The sequence below is a fragment of the Sander lucioperca genome, chromosome 3, assembly GCF_008315115.2.
Source record: "Sander lucioperca isolate FBNREF2018 chromosome 3, SLUC_FBN_1.2, whole genome shotgun sequence".
NCBI classification, from domain to species: Eukaryota; Metazoa; Chordata; class Actinopteri; order Perciformes; family Percidae; genus Sander; species Sander lucioperca.
In genome coordinates, this window is record NC_050175.1 from 45,242,054 (window position 1) to 45,264,482 (window position 22,429).

General features: G+C 42.0%; 2 protein-coding genes across 3 annotated transcripts; one reads left to right on the top strand and one right to left on the bottom strand.

The window, feature by feature from the left end:
* Positions 1-300: 300 nt before the first annotated feature.
* On the bottom strand, positions 301-17,072 carry LOC116043777 (synapse-associated protein 1-like). 2 transcript variants are annotated; one of them, XM_031290695.2, is made up of 9 exons: positions 16,719-17,072; positions 13,359-13,477; positions 12,877-12,943; positions 11,532-11,605; positions 9,606-9,745; positions 8,155-8,306; positions 4,368-4,414; positions 4,083-4,239; positions 301-560 (listed from the first exon to the last, which is right to left on the bottom strand). In XM_031290695.2, exons 1-9 carry the CDS (start codon positions 16,921-16,923, stop codon positions 430-432), a joined length of 1,092 nt encoding a protein of 363 aa, XP_031146555.1. In that variant the 5' UTR covers positions 16,924-17,072; the 3' UTR covers positions 301-429. The 2 variants fall into 2 exon arrangements, with proteins under 2 accessions (XP_031146555.1, XP_031146554.1); XM_031290694.2 differs by having other exon boundaries at positions 4,368-4,417; positions 16,719-17,070.
* Positions 17,073-17,705: 633 nt separating this feature from the next.
* phospho2 (phosphatase, orphan 2) lies at positions 17,706-22,418 on the top strand. Its single transcript, XM_031290707.2, has 4 exons — positions 17,706-17,940; positions 19,741-19,819; positions 20,036-20,130; positions 21,744-22,418. Exons 2-4 carry the CDS (start codon positions 19,749-19,751, stop codon positions 22,307-22,309), a joined length of 732 nt encoding a protein of 243 aa, XP_031146567.1. The 5' UTR covers positions 17,706-17,940; positions 19,741-19,748; the 3' UTR covers positions 22,310-22,418.
* Positions 22,419-22,429: the final 11 nt, after the last annotated feature.

Sequence of the window (22,429 nt, forward strand, 5' to 3'; positions counted from 1 at the left end):
AGAGCCGCACAATATATCACTTTTTTATCGCGATGTCACCTGGCGCAATAAACACATCGGGAAAGGCTGCGACATATCGTGAAAGACGTGGTGCCTTTTATATTCAATTCAATTTGTTAGATGGAATTTTTTTTTTTTTTTAGCAGAATACTGAACGCAGCAGAAATTCTGAACTGAGTCCACTTTAATATCTGTTTATCGAAAAATATTCAACAACGTTATTGCATTTTTCCCTCATATCGTGCGGTCCTACTGAACATACCCTTTATTTCCAGCAGAGGCGACGCTCTCTTGCTATTATTGGATCTACACCTTCATCCGGTACAGGAGAATGTTTACAAGATAGTAATCACAGTTGTGTGAAGGGGGGGGGGGGGGGGGGGCGGGGGGGGCTGACAGCTGAACAGGACACGGACACACAGTGTTTGTCTAGCTGTCGTCGGCCTGGAGCATCTTCTCGATCTCTTGATCCCATTGGTCGTCTTTGTTGTCTGAGCCGCTCACCACCTCGTACTCCTGGAGCTCCTGCTGCAGCTCCTTCTCCCAGTCGGCGCACTCGTCTGGATGGAAAGGCAAGCCGATCATTTACTCTGCTAATTTAAAAACACTCAATCAAATGCAATCACACAACGTTGTTCTCCAACATCCAAATTGGCTGAATAATGTAGGGCCCTATGATTTCCGCGATGCGGAAAACACGGACGGAATCGCGTAATCTACACATAAAAATGGAATTCTGTTATACATGCGGAATCACACGGAATTTGCATATATTTTGTTGACATATTAAACAAACGATTTTTTTTTACTTCCTTCTCATTTTTCAGTTTAAAACAACAAGCAGAGACAGGTCTCTACCTAAACCGTGGCCAAATGGCACAGCCTGTTGCCTAGTAACCATACGTCATCGCGTTCACGTTGAGTTTGTTTCGAGGGAAAAAATGTCGAAGTGAGTGGCGCCTCCCGATAAGACAACGGTGGCAAAAAAATTAAGAAACTCTGAATGAACTGCTAAATACTGGGCTGAACAATCCCCCAACGACTACTATGAGTCTGGACAACGATGTAAGTTTTGTCAACATACTGTTGACTGGACCCGCAAAGACACACGTAACGACCATTTGAAATCACAAGCTCATCTCAAGAACAAAGCTAAATCTACAGCTGGAAAATCCCTCCAGGTTACCATGGAGGCAACGAGAAAGTCAACAGATGCAAGGCGAGAGTTTGTGGAAGATTTTGTTGCAATATGTGCTGAAGCTGACATACCGCTAGAGGAAATGAAGAGGATACGTCTGTTTCTTGTTAAACGTTGCAAGCAGAGAGGCGCGCTCCCAGAAAACGCCAGCAGCCTCAGGCAGACCCACCTGCCGCCGGTCTTTGACCAGCACACGCAAAAAGTGCTGCGAGAGATCCGTGGAAAGAAAATCTTCATTGTTGTCGACGAAACCTCTGATGACTGAGATCGCACGACAATCGAACGTTGTTATAGGTGAGCATCCAATCAGCTTTTATTTAGGTCATTTTGAATGTGCTCTGCTGAATATATTAACAGTTTAAATAAAAAAGCTGGATTGTGAGTTTGTGTCACTTGAGTTTTTAAAGGTCAATACTGCTTAGAAGTGAAAAGAAAACAAGCAAATCTGAAAAATCCAAAAGGGCTAAAAATAAATCCGAAAACACGGAATTTGAAAAAATAAATAAAACGGATTTCATAGGGCCTGTCGGTACACGATCCGTTCTGCCTGCACGATCCGTTCTGCACATGCGCAAAATGTTCGCGCATGCGCGGTTGTACGAGGATTTACGACACTGCACGATCTGTTCCACGCTTCCGGTCGACAGTCAAGCTAACGTTAGTTTAGCTAACAGCTAATTCGGCTAACCGCTAGCTGATTGTAGCGGTCTGCCGTTAGCCTCCACAGGCAAGCTAACGTTAGTTTAGCTAACAGCTAATTCGGCTAACTGCTAGCTGAGACAGCATGTAATAACTTTAAAAGACCCTCAAAATAAAACTTGAAAATAAACGTTGACATATATAACAAACACCTAACATATATAACAGCTGTTACGTCAGTTCTACTTTACTTGTGCTCATTTAAAATACAATCACTCAATACTTGTCTTTATTGTTATTAGTGTGAAGTCTTAATTTAGCTGTAGCCTGCTTTTCCCATTACGTTTGAGTTAACGTTATTTTAGACTGAATCTAGCTGTCAGCTAGCAGTTAGCCGAATTAGCTGTTAGCTAAACTAACGTTAGCTTCCCGGTGGAGGCTAGCCATAGGCTAGCGTGGAACAGATCGTGCAGGTCGTATCCTCGGTAAAACAGTATTATCTTGCGCATGCGCAGAACGGATCGTGCAGGCAGAACGGATCGTGTACCGACAGGGCCCTAATAATGCTGCGTTCTATTATCTATCTGTGTCGGAGTTCTGACGAGAAAGACAGGACGTTGCCTAGCGACTAGGTTTGGGTATCGTTTAGATTTTAACAATTCTGATTCCAACTGCGATTCTTCCTTTCGATTCCGGTTCTTATGGATTCTTGATTCCGTTTCTTTGAGGGGTGGAGTTGAAACGGGTCACATGCCTATTTTCACAAATAACAGGAAAGTTTGATTTGATTCAATGGTAGGTTGCAGTTTTACTGGGCGTAAAACAAAGCCAGACTAGAGCGCCGCTTACTGTGCTCCATGGCTACAACACAACAAGCGCCTGGCTGCTACGGAAACCAAAACTTGCGCATGTTAAATTTGGAACCCGTGATCAGATTTGAAACCAAGTCCTCCAAACGATTCCAACAAAGAAACTATTCCACTGGAATCGTAATTTTTGAAACGATTCCAAGTAGGAATCGGTTCTCGATGCCCAATCCTACTAGCGACAGGCGCCAACGGGCCCCCTTTACTCGGATGGCGAACTTTCCCGTTCGGTCGAACTCAGAGGACACCGAGCAAGAATTCCGATACGGAATCCAAGATGGCTGCGCCCTGTGTGACTTGTAAGTATGAATTGTTTTCATTGTTTTTGGACCGCTTTGGCTGTTTAAATGACGATTTCAATCACTCGTATTACTGTAATACCTTACTGCGTCCAGATCACTGCCTGTGGGTGTGGGAATCCGTCTTGTTGTGAGTGCAATATTGAATGAAGACTTGTTTCAAACGGGTGTTGCTAAACGTGGCTAGCGTTGTTAACAGAAGATATACTACCGCAACAACAGCTTTCCATGGGTGGCGTCCATGTTTTTCTCCAACTCAAAACATACCAGAACACTTGAAGCGTGGAAGTGACATCATATCCGCGGGCCGAGTCGGTTCGTTGAGAATAATAGAACGCAGCGTAAGTAGAGTAAATACTTGCAGCTGTGTGATGCGACTACCTACAGTATTTCTCAAAGGTGTGGTACGCGGACCACTCGTGGTCCGCCAGAAACCCCTGGTGGTCTGCGAGTAGATTTGGTAAAAAATTCAGTTCATAATTTAAAATTCAAAACAGTGTTTCTCAAACTGTCTGCCAGCAACCCCAAAGCCTAACAGTGAGGTGCATAGATGTGTTGATTTCAATATGAAATGAACTCATATGTAAATTCAAACATTATTTAAATTGGGTGTTTTTTCTGTGTTGTCGGACTACCGACCGTTTTTTAGCGACACTGCCTCAAATCTACTTAACCAATTGGTTTGTGTTGGCATTTTAAACTCCGGTCAATTCGGAAAACATCCACCGAGCTAGAACCGACAATCAAATTATGTTTTGAGTAAAATTCTCATCACACCCTCAACAGCCATTTCATTTCATTCCAGAGCTCGTCTCCCTACGTCCACATGTTCCACCAAAACAGGTTCCTTCCCGAGGCTATTTTGCAGCGGCACCGTTGCTGCGTCCGGAGCTGAGCGCCGCCCAAGAGGATTCTAATTGGTTTGAAGAAATGCCAATAAACCAGAGCAGGTTTTTCTCCCATCCCGGAATGCTGTGTGGACTAGCCAGACCTTCCTCTGCAGCGCTGTGGAGGAAGTTCTGGCAATGACCACTGACCTAGGAGACAACATTTAGCTGAAGGATCAGAAGAAAGTCTAACCATCAGGAGAAGGGACGCTCTCCTTCTTATCCAGCACCAGCTGCTCCATCTCTTTCCTCAGGTCCTCCTGGTCAATGCCTGTCGAGTCGAACGCATCGCTCACAAACTCCGACACTCCGGGGCTGGTCGACATCTCCTCCTCATCCTCCTGAGGTGGCTGAGAGTCGCACGGACGGAACAGAAAAGGCAACTGACTGTAGCACTTTGTTAAGTTTTAGAATGGTTGTTGGAAAGTATCAAGATATGCATACACACCCACACACGTCTTCATTTTAGTACTCTTACCTTCTGTATGTCGCTGATGGAAACTGGTGGTGTTTTTGGTCTGACGTTGTCTAAAAATAAAAGAATACAGTGCCATTAGATGTCCATATGCAAGTCACAATGTGGTGTTTGCTTCATTTAATGACCTGTGGATTTCTTTGAAAACCACAGCCCTGTTATGTGTAGTAGGAGTGTCATTGACAGCAAAGACCATAGATATATATATTTGAAATGTATTGTTAGGAGGATGACCCCTTGAGATGAAGCATCTCGTAACACAAAGACAATACAGCACATATACAAAAAAATAATCTTTTGGAAATTGATCTTAATGCCTTAATTAAAAAAATGAGGAAAAATCTGACATTTTAAGGACACCAATTTTTTTGTGAATGAATAATGTATTGTAAATAAATAAATGTTCTTCCTTAAAATACAGGGGCCATAATTATACATACCCCTATGTTAAATTTCCATAGAGGAAGGCAGATTTTTATTTTTAAAGGCCAGTTATTTCATGGATCCAGGATACTATGCATATATGCTATATATATATATATATAGAGAGAGAGAGAGAGAGAGAGAGAGAGAGAGGAGGTCCCTCCACAATTAAAATCAAGTCTCGCTGAATTTTCAACCGATTCTCAAGCGGTTTGCTTTGTTACAAATGCCAGAAATGTATTTATGATGCAGGATAATTGGTTAAATGATTTTTTTTTTTAAAGTTTTAATCAAAATACCTTATCTTGTGTAGATAGTAACAGTTTGCGACTTTAAGCCTTAATATTAGTTTATATCGACGACGATTCATTTACGGGATTGTTCAGGTGGCGCTGGAAGTTCTGCCCGCCAGATGTCCCTCATTTCGGCCGGGTGTCCGTCACCTTCCGCTTCCTGTGTGTTGGCGTTCTAAACTCTGGTGGATTTGTGAGGACTATGGTTAACTGCTCCTCAGATCTCTGCAGGGTAAATCCAGACAGCTAGCTAGACTATCTGTCCAATCTGAGTTTTCTGTTGCACGACTAAAACTACTTTTGAACGTACACGTTCCACCAAAACAAGTTCCTTCCTGAGACTATTTTGCAGCGGACAGAGAGCACGCTTTTCTCCCATCACGGAACGCTGTGTGGACTAGCCAGACCTTCCTCTGCAGCGCTGTGGAGGAAGGTCTGGCAATGCGAGACTAGCCCTGATACAATTTAAATGGGTGAGTTATAAAAAAAAATTCAACCGCATGCGGCTTAATATCTCTGTCCAAAACACAACACATACACACATTTCTGGAGTTTGAATCTACACTCAGTGTGATGCATCTCAATGTATTAGCAGACCCTCCAAGCATACAGTGAGTGGGGAGAGGCTCATGAGGTACATGTGTAGTGTAGAAAATTAGCTGTGTGCAGTCATTGAGGAACTGGTTCAAGGAAAAGTCTCTGACACATAGAAGGTTAAGCCTAAGCCTTTAACTATAGGTTAAGCCTTTTTATGGCATAAGAATGCATTGTGTACCAGACAGATAAGCAGAAGATCAGGAAAAGACAGTTAAAGTTAAGGGACTGGGAGAGGTAGTTGCACTACACAGAGACCCCAACCTTGGTGTATAGGTTTGTGAAAGATAACAGTTTCTGTTTAGAAAATAGGAGACACCCCCCTGTGAGGAGAGAATAAAAACACAGGGACAGTTTAGATTGGAGTTCATTCGAACCGAGATGCTAGTGGACTGGGCTCTGACTTCATGTCTGTTGCTAGGCAGGGTTTCCTGCAGAGAATTTGTTAGTTAAGGTGGCAGGGTTGGGGTTGCCATCTGACCGGAGGGGGGGGGGGGGGTCCTAGATAGACTACAGACTCTGTACTACATTTAACAATTAGCCTACTTCTTAAACACTAAATATTAATTATTTTATTATTTCAAAAACGTGCTATAACAGTGTTACTGGCATTGCTCCCATTATCCTCCGTGACATGCTCTCTTACACTTCACCTGACAACTCTTCTCCAAAACAAACAGCTCTGAGATAACAGAGCTCAGCCCATAGTTTCACTCACTCAAAGCAGACAGTATGCGTGAAATAAAAACAGGACACGTAATTTCACTGTGTGTAGTGTTTAACTATGCTAACTAACCGTGTGCTGTGAACTGCGTGCAGTGATTAAAGACCGGGCAACAGCCGGGACGTTAAGAATCCACGCGCGAGAGGTGATGATAGTTCCAGTCACTTCGTCATGTATTCACTTCGTTGAAACAAGAGAAGAAAGCCTCACTGATGTGAAGAACAGGACAGAGATACATATATAAATGCTCTCTGCCTGCCATATGCCAACGCTCCAGTAAGTCCACTCACCCCGTCTCTGCCCGGGCATGCCCCAGCTGCCCACACATTTGTTGACAAACTAACGCGCACGTGATGGTGAAATGGCGATTTATCCCTTTAAATGTGAATAAACGACAGTTACACTCACCGCCAGCTAATGCTCTTTCCGTTGTGATTGGTGGTATCTTGACAACTCGCCGTTACCTTGTTTCCTAGAGACTGTGTTGATGGGACTTAAACATTACAGCCACTCAAACAGGACAGAGTAACACGGCAGATATTTCTTATTTTTTTGACGACTTAGTTAAGGTGGCAGGCGCGTGTTGTTAAGGCGGCCGCATTAACTGCAAAGTGCTGCGGGAAACCCTGCTTGGGAAACTTAAACTCTGTTTGTGAACCCACAATTGCGTTGTAACTTTTATGCTGGACTCAGTAAACTTTGCTTAACTGAACTCTACGTCACAGATTGATCCTTTTGTTCTTGTAAACTTAAGTCCGATGAAAGAAGGCGCGGGAATTAATAAATTGGAGTCAGATTTGATAGGCCTTAGGGCCTTATTTAGGACTAGTGCTGTCAAACGATTAAAATATTTAATCGCGATTAATCGCATTAATGTCATAGTTACCTTGTAATTAATCGCAATTTTTTTATCTATTCTAAATGTCCCTAGATTTCTTTTTATCCAATTATTTTTTTCTCATTTTAATGCTCTTATCAACTTGGAAAAGTTGATCGGCTTGCTTTGTGCTTTTGTCCCCTGGCTTTGACGAGGGGTCGGAGAATTGGCATCAGCTGTGTGCTTGGCCATCAGCTGTGTGCTTGGCCATCAGCTGTGGGCTTAGCCATCAGCTGTGTGCTTGGCCATCAGCTGTGGGCTTGGCCATCAGCTGTGGGCTTGGCCATCAGCTGTGGGCTTGGCCATCAGCTGTGGGCTTGGCCATCAAGTGGTATTTCAGACTGGACGTGCTGCGATGATAGCTCAGTTCACAACGACAAAACACACAGATCACTTTGGTCTTGTCAAAGGAACCATTTGGCAACTTTTTAAAAGTAAACTTTCCATTTAGAATCTTATTGGCATCCATTTCGGCATCTCGAGCTCGACTCAAAATCCACTCAAAACGTAACGTTAGCCTACTACTCTTTGGCCGGCTCGCAAGCCCAAACAAGTGTGCGCGGCGTGCCTGTTGTTGTGTTTCTGGTCTAGCTAGATCCGGTGTGGTGTTGTAGTTTTTCTAACGTTACTAGTTGTTGCAACAGCATGTGAAAAAAACTACAAAGTTTGCTATGCCAAAAAGAACGTTAATCTTGCGATAAAAAAATTAACACCATTAAAATGGGTTTGCGTTAACGCCGTTAATAACGCGTTTAACTGACAGCACTATTTAGGACAAATTCCCACTACAGTAGTTATAAAAAGCAGATTCAGCTCTGGCATTGGCCCCCTGTTGATGTGTACGAACAGGTGAAATGACTGCGTGGATGAAAGTCGGACCTGTTAGAACGACGTCCTCAGGGGAAACACTGGCCGCTCTGTCCTCGCCGTCCTTCTGCTGCTGCTGGGCTGCCAGCGCTGTCAGCTGGGCCGACTGCTTGACCAGAGACACCCGGTAGAAATAATTCCTCCAGAACACCTCCTCCTTTACACTGTCAAACACAAACGCATGTCAAAGTTGATACCACAGGTGGACACGCTTGCAGAAACAGGTGCATAGTGTAAAATACATACTGTACACTAGGGCTGGACCCCAATATTCCACTATTCGCATATTCATTCATTGGGTAGGTATTCCATTTTCAATTCTGGAATTTAAATATTCGTTTATGTTGTTGTTTCCTTTTTTCTTCAATACTGTAATATCCGAAAATGAAATGAATTAAAGTGCTCATATTATGCTTTTTGGCTTTTTCCCTTTCCTTTATTGTGTTATATATCTTTTTTGTGCACGTTATAGGTTGACAAAGGTAAAAAGCCCAAAGTCCACCCCAAAGGGACTTACCATCTCCAACAGAAAACACTGTTCACAAACTGATCCAAACAGCTCTATTGTAGTCCAGCCTTTACTTCCGTGACGAACATGCATCAATTTGTAACACACGTTATAATGCTCGCCTAGCTGCTAGCGTGGCACGCCCTCATACTCTGCTTCTGACTGGCTAATAGTCCTTACCTAGCTACTGAGCATGTGCGACTCCCAACAAAGATGGAACAGAAGTGAAATGTCTCACTCTGTAGCTAAAACAGAGAGCTCAACACACAGGGTGAAAAGAGGAGCCTCGGCAATGTGCAGTAAAACAAAAAGATGGTGTTTTTATGAAAATTAAACCATGTAAACCTACTCTGATATAACCTCTAAACACAATTATGAACCTGAAAATGAGCATAATATGAGCACTTTAAATAAAATTAACCCTGTAAAAATGTGCATGCAGGCTGAAATTCACCATGATGTTTTGTCCGGATGAAGCAGCTAAATGTCCGATAGCTGCTGGCTAATTCATGCAGCGTCCTATTCCGTCCATCTCAGCCGAAAACGGAAAAATGTCGAGTTATAAAAACGAGCAGTCTGAGGTGCAGAGATCTGTGTGGTTATAATGCAGCAGCCTCGTGTCGTTTTCAGGCAATTTAATGACTGTAGAAACAGTGCGGCCGCGCGTAATGTCACTGCGCTCGGGGGAGGTGTGGCGCTGGCTGGCTGAGTCCTGATCAGAAGCTTCGAATATTCGCTATTGATTAGTACCAAAGCTTTGGAGCACAAAAAATGGTATTCGGGACTGTGTGTAGAGTGTTTAACTAACAACAGAGTGAACAAATTGAATTTCCCCCTTGCAGGATTAATAAAGTATATCTACTTCTTCTTCACTGTACACGCACACACAATGCTGGAAGACACACACACACACACACACACACACACACACACACACACACACACAACTACTGACTGTTTTGGGACCAGGTCAAAGCGCATGCAGTTGAGGAGCTGGTCTTCCTCCAGCATCACTGCAGCCAGAGGATACATCTGCTCCATGTCGAAGTGGAACTGAACACCAGCGGGGGGGTCTCGCAAGAAGTTTCTCTTGTCCTAGAATCAGCAGTCAGAGAGCTCAGTTTGTACCAAAAAAAAGGGGCTAATTATCCTCCAGAGATAGAGAGCGATAATGGACCTTTTTAACAGCAGACATTTTGCCTTGTCGTAGTAGGAAAAGCACAGCTGAAATTGATAACCTTAACGATGGCTCAATTCCATCAAGTATCCCAGTAAGATATTTCAGTAGGGGTGCACGATATTGAAAAAAATGTGATATTGCGATATCGATAATGAATATTGCGATATCGATATTAATTTCGATATTTTTAAACATATGTAAAATTACCAAAGTTATGGGAAAACACATCAAAATAGATTTATAACAAATAAAACAAGTTTTCTTACAACACAAGGTTTATTTCAACTGACAGTCATATTGGACTGGTCCAACATGTGTCTACAGAACAGGACATGTTCTACTGCTTGGACAGTATAAAATAAATAAATAAAGAGCATGTCTATAGAACAGGACATGTTGTACTGGTTGTATATACACTACAGTATAAAAAACAATGCAATGCACATCTGTTGGCTTAAAGCCAAAGTATTTCCAAGCTACCGAGGAGGAGGCATTACCCTACAGTCACATTAGCTACAAGAGACAGCTATCATTCATTTTCAATGGGAGTGGCCGTTTGGCCACGAGCGACTGCCAATCAGAGTGAAGGCAGCGTGAGGGCAGCGTGACGTATGTCAGTGGCTCAAGTCGAAGAAAATAATTCAAGATGGCGGAAAACGCTTCAGGACATCGTATTTATGTATATATCTGATATGTTTGGCATTTAATCTCATATATTGTGTTACTTTTATCGAGAAATAAATACTTTTAAATCCAAAAACATCGTTCTTGTGACTTAACAATACCTCTGAAGTAACTTTTAAGGCGTGGTTTAAGGTAGCACCGGAGAATTTCTGTTTACTGTTGCCAAGCAACTGGGGGTAGGCTAGGCAGGTTTCGTCAATGTTATTTCGTCGTCTCCCAGAGCAACACTCATTTTCTTACTTTTGTGTTCTTTTTGCTCCACTCTTCGCTCTCTCTTTAGGTCCTTTCTTTTCTTTCGCTTCGTTTTATGGTTCTGCGGAGGCTCCACGCAGCTGATGTTTATACGTGCTCTGGTGTGTGGTAGAGCGAAGGAGAAGTGAGAGAATGACGGCGATTTTCTTTGGGGCGAGTAGTGACTCTAGAGTCTTAGTGAGAGAAACAAAGTGTCTCCCCTGTTCTTTCTGACCACGGTGGGAAATCTGGAGCAGGAGAAGTTAACCCTCTCCTTGATTTCATGTTGTTTAGGAGAACCAGGAAATGAGTCAGGGGAAATACAACGCTACCAAGTGATGTGTATTTTTCGAGAGGTGCATCAAAGAGTATAGACGTAACAAGAGGAGAAACTCAATGGAACTGCAGCTCCGCCATCTTGGACTGAATGTAACACAACGTTCTATTGAGTTTCGCCTCTTGTTGCTTCTATACTCTTTGGGTACATGTCGGGCGGGATGCAACGCAAACAAAATATCGCGTAATTATCGCGAGACTTTCGGTATAATATCGCGCAACGTGATATCGCGATAACGATATTGAGTCGATATATTGTGCACCCCTATATTTCAGTGAGTCAGCATGCACAATACCAGGGCCTCTCCTAAGTGGAATGCAGCCATCATTAATGGTTTTGAATACACCTGTGCTTTTCCTATTATGACATGTCAACATGTCTGCCGTGAAAAAGGTCTATGTCCCAGACATGTTGACACATTCATATACTGTAGTGTATGATTTGCTTACGGCTGACAGAGCAAGGATCTGTTGCTGGATCGTCTCCTCCTCGTTGTAGCCGACCCAGGGAGGCACCGCCGCTTCTAGACACAAACATCAGCACACACTAGTCTTAACTCTCAGATACAGCCATGCACACACCGGGAAGTTGGGGTAGTAGAAGCTGCTTGATCGGTAAGTTTTAGAAGCTGATAATGTGACTGTGTCCTAGGTAAATAGATAGATAGTCAACATAGTCAAGCTAGACAGATAGATAGATAGTCAACATAGTCAAGCTAGAAAGATAGATAGATAGACAGATAGATAGTCAAGATAGTCAAGCTAGACAGATAGACAGATAGTCAACATAGTCAAGCTAGACAGATAGATAGATAGATAGTCAACATAGTCAAGCTAGAAAGATAGATAGATAGACAGATAGATAGTCAACATAGTCAAGCTAGACAGATAGACAGATAGATAGATAGTCAACATAGTCAAGCTAGACAGATAGATCGATAGATAAAAAGTCATTAAGCCCTGGTCAGCACCATACTCACAGACAATACAATAAATAAATAGATAGACACCACAGTACAAAACATGATTCTAAAAGACCAGCTTATTAAAAGTAAGGCATCACCTTCAATGTAGACATTAAAATTAATACAATTTCTATCAATACTATCAAAAGCCCAAAGTCCACCCCATCTCCAACAGAAAACACTGTTCACAAACTGCTCCAAACAGCTCTATTGTAGTCCAGCCTTTACTTCAGAGACAAACGTGGTCACTTTGGAACACACGTTATAATGCTCACCTAGCTGCTAGCGTGGCACGCCCTCATACTCTGCTCCTGACTGGCTAGTAGTCCTTACCTAGCTACTGAGCATGTGCGACTCCCAACAAAGATGGAACAGAAGTGAGATGCCTCACTCTGTAGCTAAAACAGAGAGCTCAACACACAGGGTGAAAAGAGGAGCTGCAGCAATGTGCAGTACAACAACAATATGGTGTTTTTTGAAAATTAAACCATGTAAACCTATTCTGGTACACCCTCTAAATACAATTAAGAACATGAAAATGAGCATAATATGAGCACTTTAAAAAAGAAAAAGTGACGTCACTGCTTTGTTTCATGGTTACTACATTACCACCATTACTGACACTAATCCACTGTTTCCCCATTTTCTCATCAAGACCCGAGAATTCCCCCACAACAAACCAAGAGGCTTATTTGGAAGCTAGTTTGCCCTGTAAAGCAAGGGGGGATTTCCCAGAATAAAAGTCATTTGAGAGAGATTATTTGATGTGTAATTAATTATTTTGTTGTAAAGAAGATTGTTGCTTTTTTTTTTTTTTTTTTTTACTGTACCTGATTTTTTTGCCTTCTTCTCTTGGACAAACTTCTCTTGCTCCTTTTGAAAGTCTCCTAGGAAAGTCTGCAAATACACAAGTGAGACACACACACACACACACACACACACACACACACACACACACACACACACACACATTAAATGGAGCTCATGATATTATAATTATTGATCATGATTTGTATATAAAAGGTGTCTATTTGGTATACATTTTTTAAAACTAATTTTTACTATTATTACTCTTATTATTTTATTTATTATTATATTGTTTTCTATTCTACTTGTATTTAATCTGGATTTGTTCTATCTGTTGTTTGCATTTGAGCTGCTGTAACATGGGAAATTTCCCTAGTGTGGGATCAATAAAATCTATCTTATCTTATGTCATGTTGAGCAAATTGATGCTCTTGACAACAAGTAAAAACCTTGTATAACATGACCCACGAGTTGTCTTCTAAAAGCTGCCAAACAAGCAACGTGCCTTGTCTATGATGCCGTCGATCTTCCCTTCTTCCACAGTCTTCTTGATGCTCTGCGCTGTCTCTACCACAGAATCAGAGATCTTCCTGGTGGCACTGGTGGCAAAACTGAAGATGTAATCTTCAGATGGAGGAGGAAGACGAGAAGGTTGACAACTGCATCATCGTTAAAGCCATTAGCAACTCTTTACAAGAAAGCCCTCAAAGTTTTGGAGGAGAAGCCTAACAGTTCACATCGCTGCTTCATTATCCTGAGTAACAGCAAACTACTGAACGGGGAAAATACAAAAAACATCTGTCTGGTCTACAAAGTTCCTAATCTAATAACAGCAGTCAGATCACCAGAAGCACCACACGACATACTGCTTTTATTGAAAGTGTTTTAACTTGCTGTATTATCTGCTGGTTCGGAAATGCCACTGAGTCACAGAAAAAGACAATCAGAAAAACAGTTACAACTGACAGCAAGTTACTTGGGATAACACTACCGAGCATTGAACACATTTACAAAGACAGACTGGTGAGAAAGGCCAATAACATTGTAAGTAACTACACACACCCCCTGGCATCTCATCTTAAACTGCTGCCATCTAGGCGTCGTTTTGGCCCACCCCTTCTGACCAAGAACAGATCCAAATTCTCTTTTGTACCACAAGCCATAAAAGCCTTAAATCAGTCAAAATAAGCTAGATGTCCAGCTGGCCTGGTCATACCCAAGGGTGTATAGTGTATTGTAGTGTGATGTATGCTCTTCATGTTATGTCTGTCGGTGTCTGATGTAGGGACTATTTGTTTGTATCATATGTCTGATGTCCTGTCATGAAGTGCTGCAAACCCAACTGCCCCACGGGGACAATAAAGTTATCTACTACTACGACGAGGTGACCTTCTAATCCCATTCAGGAAAAAGCACAGTTGGTCAATTATCATTTTCTGTCACAGGCACAGCCATACAAAACTGGAGTCCACTTCCCACCACTATCAAAGATATACATACATGTTCCACCTTTACAACACACCTTTAAAACATGGCTGTCCGACAACTACAGCACACATTAATCTGTCAGATGTGATGTGTGTTTGATGTGACATAGTCATTGTTGCTGCCTGCCTCCATGTTATGTCTTGTATGGGCTTTCGATGTGGCCTCTGTGACTATTCTCCTTCCCCTTGGAGAAGCAGTGGCAGCAAAAACTGTCCTGTCCTGTTAGTAGGGTCCTGAGGAGTGTCCAGACACTGTCCTGTGACTCCCATGATAGTCACAGGACAGTGTCTGGGAGTCACAGGACAGTGTCTGACTGTCCCGGGACAGTCATGGGAGTCACAGGACAGTGTCTGACTGTCCCGGGACACTCCTCAGGACACTACTAACAGGACAGGACAGTCTTTGCTGCCACTGCTGCTGTCCCCTTTTCTCCTTTTACATTGTTTTTATTGCATTAACTGCTTTCATACCTTTGCCATCATCTGTGCTTGCTTGTTTGTGCTTGCTCCAACTGTGTGCCACATGTTTGTATGTCTTACTCCCTTTAGCTTAGGCCTGCTGTAATTATGAATGCAATATAATTTATTTTATTTTAATCTCTTAACTGTTGTATTTTAGGATGCCTATTGACAACTGGCCGGGCATGACAGCTGGAAATTACACGTAGAGGCTAATGTTGCTCCTTTTACTGTACAGTTAATTAAAGGGGGCTGTCCACCACATTATAAACTAATAAACTAAACCATATTGTGGGACTATTGGGGGGCTAAAAACAATGCTACAACACAACACAGATCTATCATATAGTATGAATGGTCAGGAAATAAAGGTTGTTAAAGAGTACAAGTATTTAGGATCCATTATTGATGACAAGTTGTGTTTTGAGTCAAATACTAGTTTGCTTTGCAAGAAAGGCCAGCAGCGCCTGTATTGCCTTAGGAAGCTGGCCAAGTTTAATGTGGACAAGACCCTGATGACTCTTTTCTATAGGTCCTTTGTTGAGTTAGTTGTCACCTTCTCCTTAATCTGCTGGTATGGGTCCATTACTGTAAAACAAAAATACTCTCACAAATCTGAAACTGGATTTTTAACAATCTTTAACTCTAGGATAACTTGGTCCAGATTTGACAAGTCTAGGTACAGTGGTTTTGGATCTGCACCTGGTCTAATGTGGTCTACGCGCTGTGAATCAGAAGATTTAAGTTTCCCTTAGATTTCCCCTTAACTGCCGAATCGGAAGCTGCGATTCGGATGCCAACTTCAGCGTCGTCTTTCCGGGTTAATTAAGGGGAGCAGCTGCAGCACAGGTTCTAGGCAGAAAGGCCTGGAGGAACTTTACCAGAAGTAGATGCTAAGAAGGGTTGAGTCTATCATGTCAGTTCTCATCTCTTACAGGCTGAATCTATCCTGTCAGATAGTTCTCATCTCTTACAGGCTGAATCTATCCTGTCAGATAGTTCTCATCTCTTACAGGCTGAATTTCACATCTTGCCATCTGGATCACGCTTTAAACTCCCCAAACTCAGAACCAACAGATATAAACACTCTTTTGTACCTCCAGCCATTCTACTTCTTAATTCTATAAAGAACCATAGATAACTTATTGACTTAGTATTTATTGATTGTTTACTGCTTTTTTAACTATGCCTGCAAGGTAGGCAATCTCTGTATTGTGTGTATGAGTGTGTGTGTGTGTGTGTGATTTGTTCTATACTATCTGCTGCACAACAAACTGCCCCATTGGGGGACAATAAAGTAACCTGAACTCTATCTGAAGACAGCTCCTCCTGCAGTCGGATAAGCCTCTTTGTTGACACAGGGACAGCAAACAATTAAGCTGAAGAAGAAACCGTAGATATATTTCAAGAGAATGAAGAACATGATGGGGGAAAGCGTTCACCCAGAACTACAATCTTCCCGGTTGAATGGGTTAGGTAACACAGACAGACTTATAGGGTATACCTGCAGTTTAGTGTCCCAAATTCCCCATACAATGTCCTTAATTAATTATGAACCTGCTAAACCACCTGTGCTACCCTAGCTCGATGGTGTTTTTTGCCCCCAACGGCTCCTTCCAAGGCACCTAACCTTAACCCTAGCCTAATCCTAGTGCCTTCCAGGCAGCGCTGCCTGGAAGGAGCCGTTGGGGGCAAAAACACCGATAAACGCTACCCTAACTCTACCCTTAACCCTAACCTGTCTCAAATAAGACCCTCATCATTTGGGACACTCAGTTTTTGGAAAAAAATTAGTGACACTAAAGTGCACGTAAGTCAAATCCTCGAGCTACTGAGAAGCATTTAGCTAATGACCTAGCTTGACGTTAAACAAACTTGTGTCGCAGCAATAAAACAGCAATGCCACAGTTCTTTCTCACCCCCGAGTCCTTTGCCGAGCTCAGAGTTCTCTTCTCGGTTGGCCTCTGGTTCTCCATCCTGGCCAGCTGGCTGCTGTTTGTTTACCTCGTTCTGTGCTTCCACCACCTTTACTTCCTGCTCCACACTCAGCTTTTCCGTGTCGTCCGACGTCTTCGTGTACGCCTGGTCCTCCAAACCCAACCACGTCCCGAAGCTTTTGAACATTTCGGTCGATATAAAATCCCCGTTTAAGCCTACAGATGAAGAAAACAACAATCTGAACAGAGGGTGAGTCTTGACTTTATGCAACCAGGAACTAAACCGACAGGTTTTCTTCTTCTCAGTTTGCTTTGTGTCATTCAAGTTGTGTGTTACTGCCACCGAGTGGTCAAAGGGGTGGAATGATGCCTTCAGGTCTGTTTTTTATTAATAAGCACATAACAGGTATACAGCATACAGCCACAAGTGTATACAATACAAACAGGTCAAGCACGCCAGAGGAGATACAGCAAATAAAACAATAATAAAAAGAAAGAACACAACTCAATTTACATAAAGCATTTGAAAAGTACAAATAGTGTGTGTGTTCTAACAGCCTTCTTATTACTGCAACAGGATATAGTAGATATATAGTGTTTAATGTGAATGGACAGCTCTATGAAGTTAGGTGTTTTATTTTGGAATTTGGACTTATGGATGTAAAATTTGGTCAAAATTAAAATCAGGTTGTTTAAATAAAATTGAGAGGTGAGATTTGTGTCAAAGTTAATGAAACCAAAAAGTACATTTTCCCAGCACAAGGACAATTCAGGGTAAATAAGATCAGTTAAGTATCGAGACAGTTTACTCCAAAGTAATTTAGTATGAGGAAATAACCAAAATAAATGCACAAGAGTTTCTCTTTTGTTGCATTCCACAGAATGTACAGTTGAATGATGCCTTCAAGTGTTCTCTGGGTCTATGGGTAAACTGTAGAATGTTGTCATAAATGTGACGGACTTGCTGCATACTCGGTGTTTAGGTCGAAAATGTTAACGCAAATATTGCGACAAGTGCGTTAGTTGTAGCAATTTTATTACGAAATTATTCAATTAAAAAAAACTCCACATACAAAAAAAACAAAAACATTTGTACTTCACCGGCAGGTGGCGGTAGGGAGCTCAGAATGTTGACATCTTGTAAGTTAACACGACAACAAGACGAGGAGGAAGACAGAGCGGCGGACTGATGTCAGACAGACAGGTCAGTATGCCGTTAGTCACAGTTTTACATAGCTAGCTAGCTTGCTAAATCCTATATGTTATGTATCTGAACCTGATGTATTATTCTAGTACAGAAATCACTGTTATCCCTGTTATTCCCCCTGAGCCTGATCTGAATTGTTTCGAGCAGAACTTTAATAGAAGATTAGCCGGGCTGCTAAGTCGTTTCCTTGTAAGGAGACGAGGTTACACCAGACCTCTTATACAAATCAGTCATTTAAAGCATAGTGCGTTAAAACGTTACCTCTATAGTTATTAGAATTGTGTCTGTAAATATCTCAGGGTTAATTGAGGTCTTGTAGTTCACTCGGCAGTAAAAGGGAAAGCGATGTATATACCATAGAGGTACAACAACAGTTGGTTGTTGACGTTGCAGTTTATCGTGGCCAGTCACGGTTTGTGCTGATAACAGATGAGCTGGCCGAGCGTTACGGACAGAAAGCTACAAGTAGATAGTTTTATATAGCTACTAACCCAACCCTGTCACGGCCAAACCGGAGAGGTTAAAATGACCGAGCAAATATGCGTAATACAACTTTATCTAACGATAATAATAGACAGAAAGACGCGAAGGGGGAGGGGAGAAATGGACTTTTCAGCATGAGCCTGTCTCTCTCAGTCCCTACCATTATATCACTCTGTCTGCTGTACACCTGACTGTCTTATAGGCTATATTAGCCCTCCTACACACTCTGGACTCTGGTCATAACATCTACATCTTATAACTTATTCCCTGTTATATATTGTTCTTAAAGTATATTATTTCTTGTTTGTCAAGCAATTCTGTTACGTTTACATTCTTGTCTTTTCATAGTCATAGTTAATATTTAATAATAAGTTATTGCACTGTTCAATCCCTGCACTGTTCAATTTTGCACTACCAGCATTGCACACACTCTACCATAGCACCTTATCATGGTCATTGCATCACATGTTCAGTCCATACCAGACCTTTGTAATCACTTCACAAATTGTTAACTCTTTAAATTTCTGTGAGTGATTTTTATGTATGTGAGATATATGTGTGTATGTGTGTTTGTTGTGTTATGGTTGTCTAAGCTACTGGATGCCTAAAATTTCCCTCGGGATGAATAAAGTATCTATCTATCTATCTATCTATCTATCTATCTATCTATCTATCCCGGTCTCACAGCAGTTCGTGAAATGGTCACGTTATTTTGATCTATTGATTCGTGTACAGGGAAACGATTTTCTACTTTATTTCGTGCTGGTCACCACGAAATTGGAACGTTACTCTTTCACAAACTGCCATGCAACTGGGCTCCAGCTAGGCCGCGACAATAACGGTGACAACGGCGACAACAACGGGTCGGTTGTGGTTAGGAAAAGAAAGACGGGGAAAGGTTGTGGTTAGGAGAACAAGAATGCGCAAAGGAACTACCACACATGGGACGCGATCCCCGGTCTCCTGGGTGACAGTCCTGTGTTGTTTGACCCATCCACCACCCCAACCAACCTCCCTACGCGGATTTTTGGCTTTTCAATACTACTCGCTACCATAATCGTGCTGTTATCACGTAATATGCTTCCCATTCAAATACATTAGTTTAAAATTCGTGCTCACCAACATGATAAAAACCAGAAAAACGTGTCCCTGTGCACAAATCAATAGATTAAATAACGTCACCATTTCACAAACTGCCATGAGACTGGGCTGATCTATCTATCTATCTTATTTATTCATTTATTTTCGGTCCAAAATAATAACAATTGCTTCCATACTTCAAGTCCTGCTCTACATGTTTATTTCTTTTTCCAGGTGAAAACATGAAGACTCTGATGGTGTTTGATTTTGACCACACTGTGATCGACGACAACAGTGACACTTGGGTGATTAGGTAAATAATATATATTTATGAATCAAATAAATATTGCTATAAAAATATATATTGCAAAACACAAGTTTAGTATATTTTTTACTTCGGCAAAAATGTATAAAAATATACATATAAGAGTACTATTACAAGGACGTTATACAGTAAAGAACCACAGCTGAAATCCTTACTTTTTCCACTATGGATCTTCGTTTTTTTTCTTTCTCTCGCTCTTCCCAGATGCCTTCCAGGTCAGACTCTTCCCGACTCTGTGAAGAATTCCTACAGGAAAGGCCACTGGACTGAGTTCATGGGCCGAGTGATGAACTACATAGGTGAGAATTCCTTATCCTGTTGTGGGCCATTTATTCATTCTTTCCTACATTAACATTTCAGTGTTTTCCTTGGCTTTGTGGAAGACTTAGGTGCACGTATATGGCGGTGGGTTTAGGCGTCCTTCCTCAAGAAAATGTGCATTTTCTTTAAAAGAAAAAAAAGAAAAAGCTTTTTTTCCCCATACATTTTGTGTCTCTTTGTGGGATTGTGTCTGTTTTTGGTCATTTTTGTTTTCTTTGAGGTTGTTTAGGGTCTGTGGTCATTTGGACTCAGTTTGTGTCCCTTTGTGATGGTTTTGTGATTCACTTTTGTCTCATGTTTGTAATTTTGGGTTTTTAGACTCTTAATCTTCATTGGTATTGTATTTGTTTTTGCTTGTTTATTTTCTGTTTTGGATCCTACTGTATTTTAACAAATGTCTTTGCTGCACGATTATGGAACAAACAATCACAATTATTTTGGTCAATATTGAAATCACGATTACTTAAAGCGCAACTCTCGCCAAAATGCAACCTAGGGTCTTTTTGTGAATGTACAAAATGTTGTATGTCAAACTTTCGTTTAAAAGCATATTTAGGACGGAAGCGCCACTTTTAAGATTGACCGTATTTTTGTTTTTTGGTCAAATGGCCTTTTCAATGGGAGTGCTAGGGGCACTTTTATGCTAGCCTCAAAATAGCTATTTTTAAAACACTAAGAAGGCTCGACACAACGTGAGACTTTGCTCCAAGTATCACCAGGTACTACGGTACATCTTAAAAGTGGCGCTTCCGTCCTAAATATGCTTTTAAACGAAAGTTTGACTCGGGTACATTCACAAAAAGACGCTTTAAAGCTAAAGAAGACCAACTACAATCATTAGATCTGAGGAAAGTCTTTTAGTTACATTCATTCGGCTTAGGTGGTGCCCAAAACTGCTCGTGTGCTGCACCTAAACCTTAGGGCTCCTGCACACTGGCTGCGTGGCGTGAGCGTGGCGTTTCTGTTGCGTGTCAGTTGCGTGGCTGCTGCGTGGCGTTTTCTATGTCTTTGCACACCAGAAACGTGTCTGACGCGGCGCTGCTGCTGCTAGCCTTGTCTGGACACATGGATGTTTCCCATTGATAAAATGAAATAATAGTGTGTTCTTCAACTTTGTTTTGTCAATAGTTTTGTGTTTTTACATTTGTTTGCACAGCAAAGACAACGGGAAAGTATTGACGGCAAAATAGGCTACAGAATATTTTGTTCTGTATTGACAGGTGCAATATTTGAAAATCGATAATTATTTATTAATATTTTTTTTAATTACATTTATATCTGTATTTATGTCAAAACCTAGAGACTTTCAAACATCAAAATGTCATTTATTAATATGTATTTGTGTCAAAATGACATATAAACATCTTTTTGTATTCTATTTTGCCTGGAAACGCTTCTAACACGCTTGCGTGTCGCGTGAAAAATAGGCGTTGGTCCTATTTCTACCATGCAAGCTCTGACCTGTTAACATGGGAGCTGAAATAAAAACGCAGCTGACACACTCACGCCACGCAGGCAGTGTGCAGGAGGCCTTATAAAGGCAGGGGAAACCCTGACATTTCCAACCTACTGATTCCGTGTGTCCTTCCAGGAGAGCAGCAGATCAGCCCAGACAGGGTCCGCAGTGTGATGGAGACCATCCCCTTCACAGCTGGAATGACAGACTTGCTGACATTCATATCAGAGCATAAAAGCACCATTGACTGCATAGTCATCTCTGACTCCAACACCATGTTCATTGACTGGATCCTTCACGCATCTGGGTTCAAGGTGGCTGTGGATCAGGTTTTCACCAACCCAGCTAGATTCAATGAGCTCGGGCACATGGAGGTGCGGGGCCACCACTCTCACGACTGCGACCGATGCCCCGTCAACCTCTGTAAGAGGAAAGTCCTGGAAGTGTATCTGTCAGAGCAGTTGGACGGCGGTGTGGAGTACGAGCGGGTATTCTACGCGGGGGACGGTGGGAATGATCTCTGCCCGACTTCCTGTCTGAGAGGACGTGATGTTGTGATGCCCAGGAAGGGCTACACTCTGGAGAAACTGCTGGCCAGACTGGAACAACGGGAAGATAACGCTTCTCTCCGAGCTAAAGTGGTTGCCTGGAGCAGTGGCACTGACATCCTCGAGGAACTGAAAGCTAGTATGCAGTTGTAGTACAATACTTGATCGACTTCTCAGTTGTAACTGAAATATTGCACTGTGAGTGTGTACTGTAGAGGGCACATGCTGCTCTCCTTAACTGTTTAAATTTTATTTCACATTACCAAGACAGTA